Source organism: Chelonia mydas, chromosome 8 (assembly GCF_015237465.2).
Source record: "Chelonia mydas isolate rCheMyd1 chromosome 8, rCheMyd1.pri.v2, whole genome shotgun sequence".
NCBI classification, from domain to species: Eukaryota; Metazoa; Chordata; order Testudines; family Cheloniidae; genus Chelonia; species Chelonia mydas.
Window position 1 is genome coordinate 7,389,706 of NC_057854.1, and position 14,566 is coordinate 7,404,271.

General features: G+C 50.1%; 1 protein-coding gene across 3 annotated transcripts in view; it reads left to right on the forward strand.

Moving 5' to 3' along the window:
• FLT4 (fms related receptor tyrosine kinase 4) overlaps positions 1 to 14,566 on the forward strand; it is a 98,846-nt gene that overhangs the window by 54,979 nt on the left and 29,301 nt on the right. For all 3 annotated transcript variants that reach the window (XM_037907394.2, XM_043520878.1, XM_037907393.2), the window contains exons 7-10: positions 1,220 to 1,391; positions 2,328 to 2,445; positions 3,366 to 3,520; positions 4,805 to 4,967. In XM_037907394.2, the coding sequence (XP_037763322.1) occupies positions 1,220 to 1,391; positions 2,328 to 2,445; positions 3,366 to 3,520; positions 4,805 to 4,967 (608 nt within the window). The remainder of the gene's footprint in view (positions 1 to 1,219; positions 1,392 to 2,327; positions 2,446 to 3,365; positions 3,521 to 4,804; positions 4,968 to 14,566) is intronic.

Sequence of the window (14,566 nt, forward strand, 5' to 3'; positions counted from 1 at the left end):
TGCTCCCCCCACAAACCCCTTTCCTTAGGGAACAATCTGTGCTGGCTGTTTCTAAAGGATGTCTGCTCAGACATCCCTCTCTGAGCAATTCAGTTACTCTTTCTGTGCTGGGTTAAAGAAATCAGTGGCCAATATGCAGGATGTGTGGTCTCAATTTGTGAGCTGGGAAGGGGTTTGCCAGTCAGTAAACTCCTCCTTCACAGCTGACTGTGAGAGTTCAATACCAATTGTGCTGTGACGTCATTGGCTGAGGCAGGGCATCCCATTTTGATGGTGTGACTAGGTTGCTATCCTCCAACTTTCCCATTTTGCCACTACAGCAGAAGCCAGTTAACAAAAGAACCTTCCCTCCCTCTCTCCCACCCCAGAAAATAACAATCCCTTTCAACATGTTTATTGCGTTAGCAGTTGTCAGACCAAACGATCATCTCATTTCCATGGGTGCAAAGCCAGAGTAACATCCCTGACTTAAATGGAGTTACACTAGGTTTCCAGTCTGTAACTGAGAACAAAATCCAGCCTCTGATCGAGCACATTTTCCCTCATGATAGAAACTGATTCTTTTAGCGGGTGTTCTCTTTAAAGGCACCACACTGTATTCCTCTTGAGTTCTGGCTTTAACAGGCCTATTGCATTAAAGCGACTTCGCTGTTTGTCAGTTTGACATCCAGTTGATTATTTACATGGAGGTTAAATATGGAAGGCAAGAGGACAGGGAGTGTGAGACCCGCTTGTTTGCTGAGATGCTTACCAATTCTGGCAGCTCACTGCTAGCTTGTGGTAACTTTAACTACAGAGGAGCAGGTTTTTGGGGAGAATAGCCACAGACCAGATTTCTCTCTGCAGAATGTTATTCGAGGGTGATATCATCTTGTGGGCTTCAAGACATTTCTATAGTGAGGGGGCTCTGCAGACTGATTACGCTCTGCCCCAGGCTACTGGCCCACAGATTGGAGTGGGGCCTGTGATAACAAAGGACCTGTTACAAGACTATGACGTGTATTCCTAGGCCCACAGGAATGGCTCTTTGCCAGGCCTATCATGGCTCAAAGGGCTGAAGCAGTTCTTGGCACTGCCCATCTTTTAAACAGTAACTCGGGAAGAAGTAACTGAGGAAGACTGAATGCTCCTGGCGGTGAGGAGCCTCGCATGTAACCCATCCAAACTGTGTCTGTTCCCTTGACTTATCTTTTAACCCCCTTTCACCTCTTCTTGGCAGATCCACCGGGCTGTCACTGAGCTGCCCGAGAGACGCTCCAAGCAGAACCACACTGAGCTCTCCAGTATCCTGATCATCCAAAACGTGAGCCAGCAGGACCTGGGGAAATATGTGTGTATGGCCAGCAATGGGGAGCAGACATTCGAGGAGAGCACCGATGTCATTGTGCATGGTACAATAGGCTTCTGCTTTGTCAAGACACCAGGGGTGGGGCAGTGGGCAGAGAGACCAAAAACAGATAGCCAAGGAGAAGAGAATTCTAAAAGTTATCAAGAGGCGTTTTGTTCACTAACACACCGGAGAGCTATCTTTGAAGCATTGCCTGTTACATGCGATTTACAGGTTAGAGGATCCCCGTGGCCCCGGGACCCTTGGATTCCAGTACCGGCTGAGCTACGGACTCAGCGTATGTGACCCTCCCTTCACCCCCACACAGCAAGTCATTCAACCACTCTGTACCCCTGTCATCACACTGGACAGCTGGGTGTGAACTAGCATGAGCCTCACTGCAAGGCAAACACTCATTTGAGCTGAGACGTCCTGTGGCAATAAATTACAATTTCTCATATGCGCCTGCACATCACCACCCAGTGCCCATGTGATCATGGGGGTGTACTCACCCCCATCCGAGTGCTCGCTGCAGAGATGTGTACGTGCAGCCACACACGTGCACGGACAAGCGTACACTGTACAAACGCACTTGGAGGTGCACAGTCACATCACTTTATTGAAGAGGCAGGGCAGGGTAGCGGCTAGAGCATTGGCGTGGAACTCAGACTACCTGGGTTCTATTCCTGGCTTTCTATTAGCCTGCTGGGTGCCTTGGGCAGGTCACTTCACCTCTCTGTCACTGTTTGTTTCCCCCTCTGTAAAATGAGGATAATGATACTAACCTTCTTTGTAACATGCTTTGAGATCTGCTGATGAAAAGTGTGAAAGAAGAGCTGGGTACAGTATTGTGAATGTCTCAAAAAGTGCAACCCCCTTCTCGTGTTGCTGGGCAAGTGACATCTCTGTCACTGTGACAGCACGGCAGATTGACAGGTCTCTTTCTGCTCCCCCCCCACTTTTTGTCTTGACACCTGTCTGCGTGGCCCTGCTTTTACAGAGAAGCCCTTCATCAACGTGGAGTGGAAGAAGGGCCCAGTGATAGAAGCCACAGCGGGAGACGAAGTCGTGAAACTGCCAGTGAAGGTTGTCGCCTATCCCCCGCCAGAGTTCCAGTGGTAACCCACCTTTCTTAGCCTGTGTCCCCCAGCCTTCATGCCCATCACTCACAGAGGAGGGACTAAGGACGGGGTAGGAGGGGGGTTGGGGTTAACAAGGGTCTTGCAGAAATTCCTTGCAGGAGGGGAGATGTCTCTATCTGCAGCAGAAGGAGCTGGCTAATACGGCTGGCCTGAGGAGCCCAGCAATTTATATTGAGGGAAAAGATCTCCCTTAGCTCTTTCCCAGGCAGCTGGCAGCCAGCCAAAGAAGAAAACCTCCCTAATTGGTCCTCACACTCAGTCTTCTGGTTTTGGCCACATTCTGCTCTCTCATCGTTCGCTTTTTTCCTCCCACCGCACCCGCACCCACAGGGCTGCCCAGCGTTTCTTGCTGCACACAACAGGGCAGAGCCCTTCCTGGGGTTGGGAGTGGGGCGGTGGGAGAGGGGACAGGTTAGGTCCTGGAACCTGGCACATAGACAGCAAAGATTCAGGTCTGCAGTGAGCAGAGGGGCCGAACTGAACTCCCTTGGGAGCTCCGTTGGTGCTGCTTCTCTCCTGACCAGCCAGCTGGGGTCGCTGCTGCAGCCTGGAAGAGAAAGGCCAAGGGCCTGATTCTCCACTTGTCACCAATTGCACCAGTGCCAAGCGGGTGTAAAATGCTAACAACCAGAATTCTCCACTCACACCAGGGGTGGTATTTTACACCCATCCTGACCTGGAGCATTCTTACCTCTAGGAAAGCGAGCTGCCCCTAATTGTTTTCTTCGGAAACCTGGTAAGTCCCCTCTAAAAGGGCTTCCAGCATTAGTGACCGAAGCCCTCTGAGCACATTTTGCTGCCAGATGGCTCCCAGCATTAGCACCTGCAGGCCTCTGGCTATATTTCAGTAGGACTGTACCTCTCTGTATATGCATTTGCTCTCTATTTCCCTGCAGGTACAAGGACGGCAAGTTAATTCCCAACAAGCAATCTCCCTATTCGATGCAGATCAAAGACGTGTCAGAACAGAACTCCGGGACTTACACCTTAGTTCTATGGAATAGGCTGGCTGGGCTGGAGGAGCGCATTAGCCTCCAGTTAATAGTCAATGGTAAGGAAGGATAAGGCAGAAAATGGCAGGAGGCAACTGGCCAAGAGATCTTCGTGATGTTCTTAGACCCAGTAGGCCAAACTCATTCCTGGAGTAACTCCCCTGAAATCATTAGCCCGTTGTATTTAATTCACTGGGGGATGTCACTATTCTGTAGCAGTCAAAGTTGATACCTCTATTCTTTCCCCATTCCACCAATCGTAGCTAGATAATTACACGTGGCCTTTTCAACGTGATCTAGTGGACAGAGCACTGGAGGGGAACTCAGGAGACCTGGGGTTTATTTCCGTCTCTGCCGCTGCTGGGGGACCTTGGGAAAGTCATTTCCCCTCTCTGTGACTCAGTTCCTCCATCTCTAAAATGCTGATCTCCTTTCTAAAGTGCTTTGAGATCTCCTGACGAAAAGTGCTAGATAAGAGGTAGATATTAGTATCATCAGAGATTTCTCTGTCACTGAACATGGACAAATATAGAAAATGAAGGCGACCTCTTTTCCATGAGCAATCCTCCTAGTCTTCATGCACTTCTAAATTCTGACGTTGATGTGCTGGGCTTTGCAGCTGTCTCCCTGATCAGGTTTAGAAAAGCTCCTGTAGGAAGAGCTGATGGAGGATGGTGAGTGACAATGATTCCGGCTAGGACTTTGTGTCAGGGCAGAATAGAAACATGATACCTGGGGTTTATATCTATGTTCCCCTAGGTACTTGTGCCAGATTCACCCTGATGCAATTCCATGGACCTCAGTGGAGTTACAACAGGGATGAATTTGATCCCTCGTGCATCCCTGCAATGTGGAAATAACGCGGCAGAGCATGGAATTCTGGGGTGTGAGGGGAAGGGATGGTCTAACCCTAATTATAGTAGTTTTGGCATCCACTGTAACTGCGACTTACGAGGCTCTGGCAGGAATGGACTGGTGTGCAGGACTGCTAGGAGCTGCTTTGTTACATGCAGCAATTGGACAGTCACATCAGTGAAGTCTTGTAGAGGAAGAATTCGCTTTAAATGTTGCTAGGTATAACTTACCCCTCCTTGCACAGCACCTCTACATTGGGCCCAAGAGCTCCACGGATTAAAGAGTGTTGCTTTAATTCATCGCACCACCTGGAGCCTCCCAGCAGGTCACTGCCTCTATACCCAGTTGCCCTGAAACCCAGGGCGTTCTGGTGACCTGTCTTTTCATAACCCCGAACAGGAACGATGTTCTGTCTGGCGTGGCGACTCAGCAAAAGGAACTGCAGTGCTGATGCCAGATTACAAATTTTGTCATTCTGCTGATTTCAGTTCCTCCGCACATCCACGAGAAGGAAGCCTCTTCCCCGAGCATCTATTCCCGTAGGAGCCACCAGGCCCTCACCTGCACAGTCTATGGCATCCCAGCACCAGAAGTGATCCAGTGGCAGTGGAGGCCGTGGAGGCCTTGCCGGATGTTCTCACGACGTAGCCTGTAAGTGCTCTTCCTCACCATCTTGGCCCTGGCTTCCTAGCACCAGGTGCCAAGATCCCAGTCATATCACTCAGGAGAAGGCCTTGGGCATATTCAGAAAACACGGAGCCAGTAGCCCCTCAAAACTAAGCTATGCCACTTGGCTGCGGATGTGAGTGGTGCGTGGCGCGTGTTGGGTGTGATTCGTTGGTTGGGGGAAGGCAGTGTTGTCTGTCGGTTAACATAGGGAGTCAGGGTTCTATTCGCAACTAAGTCACTCAGTGATTTTGGTTACATCACTTCATCTCCCTGTGGCCCAGTTTCACCATCTGCTGGGCACAAAGCTCCAGTCCAGGATTTGCCTGTGACACACTGAGGTGAAAACTGCAGTATCCGATGGATATGGAGTTGCCGCAGCCTGTTCATTCACATGGGATATGGAGGAAGAGATGCTGAGCACACCTGAAACAGACTTTTGGAGCATTCCTGATGTGTCATATGTCTAACCCCTGACAGCCTCTAACACAGAGCCTGGGCAACTTTCTCCTGGCTCCTCATCCCCCGACTTCCAATGCCTCCAGTGAGGTCATGGACCTGTCAACACTCCAAGACATTTGCCATAATAAGACCTAACACTTTACAAACCTTAACTGATCACATTACCCCTGTCAGGCAGGTAAGTATTATTATCCCCATTTTACAGATGGGGAAACTGAGTCAGAGAGTCCAAATGACTCACTCAAGGCCACACCATAAGCCCATGGCAGAGCCAGTGTCTGGTGAAATCCACTAGACCATGCTGCTTTTGCAGTCGGCCAGCGAAATACAAAGTACTCGGAAACCAAAGGGCTTTCTCTTGCCTCATTCCTACCCTGGGGGGCAAACACCAACCCAGCATCTTACAGGTGATGAGCATCAGTGACCAATGACTTATGCAGAATCTAGAATCAGATCTGGCATCCTGCATGTCTCCTATTAGAAAGGTGAAGGTCAGAAGTCTGTGGTGTTTGTTTGGTATCTAAGTGGTTAACCTCTGGACTGGTAAAAGAAACATCCTAAAGAGGAGTCAGAAAGCAGCTGTCTCTGCGAGGGCTAGGAAGGGCACCCCAAAATGTCCCTGGATCCTTACTGCAGAGCTCTGGGTACTGGAAGGGATGGAAGGAGAGGGCTCTGACTGAGGAAACACCTGTTGCTTAGGTGACCTGTGTCCTATCCACACCTAGTGAGCCTGATGCTGCATTGCTGGATGTGTTCATCTCATGTTGCTAGGAGGAGCAGGAGAATTTCATTACTCTTCTTGGCTTGCTGGTCCCAATGTGTCTTCCATTGTGAGGTACACACGCATGCCATGTGCCTGAGACAGGAAGATTTTTGCTAGCAGTGTCTGTTATTCCCCGCCTGCACTCTTCCTCTCCTTGTGCTCCGGACCGCCTCTCCAGTTCCTTTCTCCCGCTGCATGGTCTGAGACATAACCCTCCCGTGTTGAGGGAGCTAACCCGCCGATATCAAATCTGTAAATATTGTAAAATATAAATGTTGTTAGTTAGGTTTTCGTTTTAGGGTTAGTTTAGTTAGTTAGAATTCAGGATTATCTCCCCCCGCCCCCGCCAATACAGGACACAAATTAAGCCTGGGATTCCAGGCTTCAAGAACTGTATGTCCTACCCGCAGTCCTGCCCGGTCAGTGACAACCAATGTCAGAGGTGCCTACTGTGCCTCAGAGAAGCTAAGTGCTGTATCTGCCGCTCCTTTCCCAGCCAAACCCGGCAAGTGCCGGAGTTCAGATTTAGGAAACATCTCATGGAGTGTGCTAGGAGATGCCAGTCTGAGCCAGGCCAAGCAGAGCCACCTGTACAGCGGGCAGCGGTGTTGAGGAGCCCTCCACCTGGCACTACCACTTCTGAGAGAGAGGTGAGCAAAGACAGAGCCAAAGGCTCCTCTTCTTAGGCTCACCACCAGGACAGGGAGCCCTCTCAAAAGCCTAAAGAGAAATCCCCCACCTCTGTATCGCCAATGCCTTCTAAGTTGGATGATTCTTCATGCCTGGCTCCAGGAGGCTCAAGGGCCTCTAGGAGTCATGATATGAAGAATAAGAGTTCCCTCCACACCACCATCATTGACAGGAGTGGGACCACTGCTGCCAAGCAAGGAGAGACATGAGCCAAGGCCAGGACAATAGCAGTACCTGCCAAGGTCAAACACTAAGAACCTGTCATGCTGTGTGGAGTGGCTCGTGAGTATGTGTGCCAGCCTCAGGGCAAACTGTCAAAAAGCAGGGCAGAAATCTCCAAGTAATTGTGTGTTCTATCATTAGGTTTCACCAACCCAGTATCAAGTGTGAACTCCTAAAGCATTGTGACAGTCTTACCCAGGAGTCACAGCCAGTCCCTTTGGCCATTCCAGGCTATTTTGCCAGCCAGGCAAGCTGGACTATGTGATAGGTGATCACTTTACACCTAAAATCACACCAATATTCAGGTACTCCCAGTTCCAAAGTACCAGTCACTTACCCCAGGTCATTTGTACTCAGATCTCAAACCAAAGACAACACCTGTAGCCAATCCTGTAATAAACTAACTAAACATTTATTAAGTAAGTATGTCCCTTGGCCCGTGCCCCTTCCAGCAGCTCCCAGTGGCCTGGAGCAGCGAACTGCGGCCACTGGGAGCTGCGATCGGCCGAACCTGCGGACGCGGCAGGTAAACAAACCGGCCCGGCCCGCCAGGGGCTTTCCCTGCACAAGCGGCGGAACAAATTTGGGAACCACTGCCTTAATTAATGCTTCTTTTTCTTGTTCGGTGAGTTACACAATTACAGAGGATTACAGTGTAAACCTGCAATATAACTTTCCCAAGGGATACAAAGATTATAAGCAGTATCATTCCATAAAGTCTAAACACATTCTTATTAGGCTAATATCCATTTTAACTATACTAACCCACAGATAAACCAGACTGGTTTCCAGCTGTGCATTTATCAGTGTTCACTGAGGCCCTGGGCCTTGGCATGACCTGGCATCTGGTCTGGCAGCATCACAAACCCCATGCACCGACGGTATGGACACGCTCACTTAAGGAAATGCTGGCTTCCAAGGGCTGTTCTATGCCAGCTCTAAAGATGCACAGAGAGAAGACTCTTCACACCCCGATGACTGGTGATAGGTGCACTACTTCGCATGATATCATAACCCTTCCAGATCCAGAATCTTCCCTCCTATCAGACCCAGTCCTTACAAGGGAGATTCTGACACCATCTCTCCACGAACTCTACAAGAGAGGTCAATCCCTGATTCCTTCTAACAGTCGAGGTATTTCCATATCAATGGTACCTATAGCACCACCATTGGAGAAGCCCGCATTTTCCTCTTCGGGGGACTCTGACATGGGGGAAGAACTGACATCACCTCCAGTGAGAGAAGTGAGCTCAAATAGAGGATCCAGAATCTTCTGGGCCCTGCCACGACCTTATAAGATGGGGTGCCCCCACACCCTGACCATGATACCCTATGCCTTGGGGACCTCCTCAACCTATGTTGGATCCTTCTCACTGGCTGTACTGGGGACCATGAGACTCATAAATGCAATATTCTGAATCTGTGTGGTCTCCCCGTGAATCACACCATCCCTCCCCCTCCAGAGATCAACCAGAGCTCCCTCAGGAACCCATGGAGAGGAGGAGGAAGAGCTGGATCCAGCAGTACTGCTGGGCCCAATAGGAGTATCATCATCATCTCCTGATGAGGCAGTTGCCATGGCCCCATCATGTCTACCAGATGACCACAGTATCCAGATCTGTTGAGGAGAGTTATGGACTCTCTCCAGATTCCTCTGGAGGAAATCCAGAGGCTACCTCACAGGCTGTAGATATATTTACGGACCGTGGGGACCTAACAAAATAGTGCTCCTTGTTAATGAAGCCATCCTAGAGTCTGCCAAAGTCGTGTGGCATATTCCAGCAGCAATATGTGCATCTCCTCCTAAGAGGGCAGACAAGAAGTACAGCCAAGGGAGCAGAGTTTTAGTTCACTCATCCTGCCCCAAACTCTTTCGGTGGTTCAGGCTGTCACTGAGAAGGGCAGGAAACAGCATCCCTCAGGGAAAGAGGCCAGACGTTTGGACTGCCTCAGAGGGAAGGAGTTTGCATCCACCAGCCTGCAGTTCCAAACCAGGCCTTGTCACAGGACAGTATGGCTTTTCTAACGCTTCAAAGATTTCTGAATTCAGAGACAAGCTTCCTCAAGAGAATAGGGCACAATTTCAGGCCCTTATTGAGGAGAGTAAATTGGTGGCTAGAACATCTCAGCAGGCTGCTATTGACTTAGCTGACACAGCCTCAGGGTCAGTGGCGACTGCTATCATTATGTGTCACAAATCCTGACTGTTCTCCTCAGGTTTCCCCAGGGAAGTTCAATCCACTGTGGAAGATTCACCCTGTTATGGGTATAACTTATTTACCGAAAAGACTAATGAGTCTTGAAAGATTCAAGGGCAACCCTTCTTTCCCCAGTTATATACATAGGTCAGCACTGAAAAGCAAGTATGATAGACAGCCTTACAAGCCTAAATCACTGCCACAAGGCTTCTACTACCAACGCAGATATGAACCACCACAGAAGCAGCGAAGGATGCAGAGAACCAAATACAACGTTCCTCCTTCCAACCACAGCCTCCCACTAAGGGATACTTTTGATGAGACCCTTGAGAGCTGCGAACCAACTCATCTCCTACCGACTCAGACATCAAATTTGGTGGCCACCTAGCCCAATTTTCCCAAACTTGGTGAATGATAGCAGACAAATGGTTCTCTACATCATCCATTTTGGCTACACCATTGAGTCCCCCCCGCACCCCCCCAAAAAAAACCTTCCTCATCTCTTTTCAGGGACTGTGACAAGGTGTATAGACCCCATAATGATGAGGAAGGCACCAGAGAGGCCCTGTGTGTAGGGCTCACTCCTCCTCTCTGGCCATGTCAGTCATTTTTAGTAGGGAGGAGGCCTTTAAAAAGGAGGACACTGCAGTCAGCTGTGGGGTGGAGAGATCATCCTGAGCAGGAAACACCTGGACTGATTCCTGAAGCCCCAGGGAGACCCCCCCATCCAGAAGATCTCCACCCCAACTTTAGTAGAGAGTGAAGCGAACTCCCGGGTTAGGCCTGCAGGGACTAGCTCAATTCAGCAGCCCAGCCAAAAGGGCTCCTCAAAAACCGCTACACAGGTGGCCCCAAAATAAGAAGGTACTGTTGTTGGCCTTTCCTCCTTTGTCTTGGCTCTGGGAAGCAGTTATTCTTGGGCGCGCTGGGACATTTAACTTTCGTTTTGATCCCCGAGCAGAAGGGACTTAGGAAAGCCTGCAAAGGGAAGGTTTCCCCTTGCAAGAAATAAGAAACTGGGGCCTGTCTATAAGCCACCCAGTGGAAATAACTGGGCGTGGCCAGAATCTCCCACCACCTGGGAGAAAAACTGAATGGAATTCTTTTTCAGGGACCACTCCCACAAGATACTTATTCAGGACATAGACTCCCTACTCCAGAAGGGAGCCATAGAGCCACTACCATCTCAACATCAGGAGAAAGGATTTTATTCCAAATGTTTCCTCATCCCCAAGAAAAAGGCAGGATGGAGACTCATCTTCGACCTCCGGCAAGTCAGTGTCTTTATCTGCAGATTGAAATTTCCCACCCCAGAAGAGGTTGATTGCAGACGCTGCTCTCCTGAGGTGGGACACCCATCTGGACAAATGTAGCAAAAGGAACATGGACTGCTCAAGAGGCCAAGTTGAACGGAAGCCTCCTGGAATTGAGAGCTGGCTGAGAGGCCTGCAAACAATTCTTACCGCTCATACAATCCCAACATCTTCAAGTGGTGCTAGACAACATGACAACAGTGTTCTGCATCAACAAGCAAAGGGAAGTGAGATCTTTCCCTCGTAGATAGAGGTGGTCAACCTGTGGAAGTAGTGTATTCATCACCAGATCACTCTATTAGTAGTACACCTCCTGGGAATACACAATACATTAGCAGACAGCCTCAGCAGCCACGTCTCGATTGACCATGAATGGGAGCTATACAATTCAGTGGTAAAGACTATATTCAGATGGGGCTTCCCATCTTGGGATCTGTTTGCATCATGAGATAACATGAAATGCAAGATATATTGCTCCAAGTCAGGACTCCAAAGCAGATGCCCTTCTAATCTCATGGGAAGGCCTCATCGGGAACACCTTTCCATCCATTCTTCTTGGCCTTGAGTCTTCAGAAAGATTCAGCAGGATGGGGCAGTGATCACTGATCACTCCCAGATGGCCCAGAAAGTTTTAGTTCCCCCAAACTTCTCCAGCAGTCATCCGTCCACCCATCAGTATGCAGACTTTCCCAGACCTCTTGATGCAGGACAAGCATGAGATCAGACATCCCAATCTAGAGTTCCTCCTCCTCATGGCTTGGTATTTGGATGAGTGTTGAATCTAGAGCAGACATGTTCTGTAGTAGTTCAAGTACATCCTTAAGTATAGTAGGAAGGAATCCACCAGAAAATGCGACTTAGCTGAGTGGAAGAGATTTTTCTATTTGGGTTCAACAGAACCGGCTGTACCCAGAAGAACCAGACATTCTAGACTGTTCTAGACTGTTCTAGACTATCTGCTCACCCTGAAGATCTCAGGTCTGTCCCTTAGTTTCCTGCAAGTGTGCTTGGCAGCAGCTAGCACTTGCCATTCCCCAGTTGACACCCACTCAATTTTCACCCATCCAGTGATTGAACGTTTTCTAAAGGGTTTAGTTAGAACCTTCCCTCTAGTAACTAAACCTGCTCCCACACGGGATTTTCACTTGGTCCTCTTGGTGTTAACTAAATCAATGTTTGAACCATGGTCTCTAATGATCAATGGTCATCTTTCCAGTGGCCATCAATTTGGCTTGAAGGGTTGGAGAATTAGGAGCCTTATGGCTGATCCACATTACACAATTATCTATTAGGCTAAGGTTTTGTTGAGACTACACGCAAAATTAACCCCCAAAGTAATCTCGGCCTTTCACCTAAACCAGACAATATACCCACCTGTCTTTTTTTCTGAAGCCACACATTGCTAACAAGGAGCGCAGACTCCATTCCCTGGATGTGCACTGGGTGGTGGCATTTTACTCACAAAGGACAAAGTCAGGAAAGTTTGGGATGTTGCATAGCCTGATCATTTCATTAGCAGAATGAATGAAGAGACAAGTAATCTCTTCTCAGAGATTGTCCAAGTGGATGTAGGGTTGCCAACTTTCTGATTGCAGAAAACCGAACACCCTTGCCTCGCCCCTTCCAGAAGCCACACCCCCTTCTCCAAGGCCCTGCCCCCTTCTCACTCCATCACCCTTCCGTCCGTTGCCTCACTCTCCTTCACACTCGCTCATTTTCACCAGGCTGGGCAGGGGGTTGGGGTGCAGGAGGGGGTGAGGGCTCTGGCTGGGGGTGTGGGCCCTGGGGTGGGGCCAAAAATGAGGAGTTTGGAGTGTGGGAGGGAGCTCCAGGCTGCGGCAGGGGGATAGTGTGTGGGAGGGAGAATGGGCTCTGGGCTGGGGGAGCGAGCTCCTGGGTGGGGCTGGGGATGAGGGGTTTGGTGTGCAGGAGGGGGCTCAGGGCTGGGGCAAGGGGTTGGGGTGCAGTTGGGCTCTGGGAGGGAGTTTGGGTTTGGGAGGAGGCTCAGAGCTGGGGCAGAGGGTTGGAGTGCAGGTGGGGGTTCAGGGTGTGGGTTCTGTGCGGCGCTTATCTCCGGCTCCTAGGTAGAGGCGCGGCCAGGCAGCTCTGCATGCTGCCACCGTCTGCAGGCGCCACCCCCGCAGCTCCCCTTGGCTGTGGTTCCCGACCAATGTGAGCTAAGGAGCCAGCGCTCAGGGCAGGGGCAGCGTGCGGAGCCCCTGTGGCTGCGCCCTTGCCTAGGAACTGGAGGGAAATGCTGGCAGCTTCCGGGAGCTGCACGGAGCCAGGGTAGGCAGGGAGCCTGCCTTAGCCCTGCTGCACTGCTGACTGGACTTTTAATGGCCTGGTCAGCAGTGCTGACCGGAGCTCCAGGATGTTCCAGTTGAAACCACGCATTCCAGTCGCACCAGATGTCTGGCAACCCTAATTTCGAATTGTATCCTGCTCTAGCAGTCAGCTGATACCCCTCCCCCACAAGGTATGAGGGCCCACTCTAGCAGAGCCACGGCAGCTCTTGTAGCCTTGCTTCATGAACGTGTCGCTTGTTGACATCTGACAAGCGGCAACATGGAGCTCTAGCCAAAGCTTCACAAGACATTAGGCCCCAGCGTGAGTCTCTGCAGCTGATGCACCCTTTGGATCAATGGTTCTTCAGTCATCCACACCGCGTAGGTCCTTGCGCCCTCCTCCTCAGTAAGTACTGATTGTTAGTCACCCACAGTGCAGTACACATAGGGCCCTGTGCTCGAAGAAGAAAGAGAGGTTACTGACCTTGTATAGTAGTTACAATTCTGCTAGAAGTGTGGTTCTCCTCTGTATTCTGCTACTTGCCCTCCTTCCCCCCTGCTTCGGATCCTTTAGTCATGATTCGCAGTAGAGAAGGAACTGGAGAGGCGGCTGGTCCGCACTGCCCCATACATCCTCTGTCCGAAGCACAGGCAGATGAAAAGCACAGACATGGACCAAGGGACACTGCCAGCCAAAATCTTTCAATCTCTTCTGTACAGTGCATACGTACCCCACAGTAGAATACAGATAGAGACCATGCATCTCGAAGAACTTCAGTTCCTGTACAAGGTGGTAAGTGATCTCTCTTTACATGAAGGAAGTTTGCTGCTGAAGGTGCTGATACCAGGATGACCTCAATCTCCTCCAGCTGTTAAGCACAGTGACGATGCAGGCAAGATCCACCTTATGGCTGATCCACCTTACACAATTATCTATAAGGTTAAGGTTTTGTTGAGACTACACACAAAATTCACCCTCAGAGTAATCTCGGCCTTTCACCTAAACCAGACAATATACCCACCTGTCTTTTTTCTGAAGACACACACTGCTAATGAGGAGCGCAGACTCCATTCCCTGGATGTGCACTGGATGGTGGCATTTTACATTCAAAGGACTACTGATTTCTGGAGAGAATGCCAAATCTCTGGGGCTTTCCAGTGTTTCAGTGCAGAGAGTTTTCTCAGCTGGCACAGGAAGAGATGTCTCTGAGGTTCTGTCTCCCTTCTCCACCTACCAGCTCTCCCCAGCAGAGCTCACCACTGCCTGGAAAGCTGGGAAGAGAAGGCCACAGGAAGCTGGTTAGAAAACTGTACTGAACTGAACAGACCAGCTGTGGCTGTTGGATGTGAATGGCCTGCACCTGGATGGCACTTTGTAGCGCAGAGTCATACAGCACAGTGGGTCACTACATGCAAGAAATGTGCTCCTCCAGAAGCAGTCTGCCATGTATGGACTGCAACCGGAGTGGTAGGAGCTGGGAACCCTGCAGAAGATGTGTGCTCAGGCTGCATGGTGTAAGAGTGCCTGCACTGTGACATTGACCCACTGGCCCAAGTAGGAGCCATGTGAGGCTCTGAAGAGAATCTCAGCCTTGCTTGGCTGAAGGAAGGTCTCAAGAACACAGGACCTCCAGTGGGATGGGTTGTA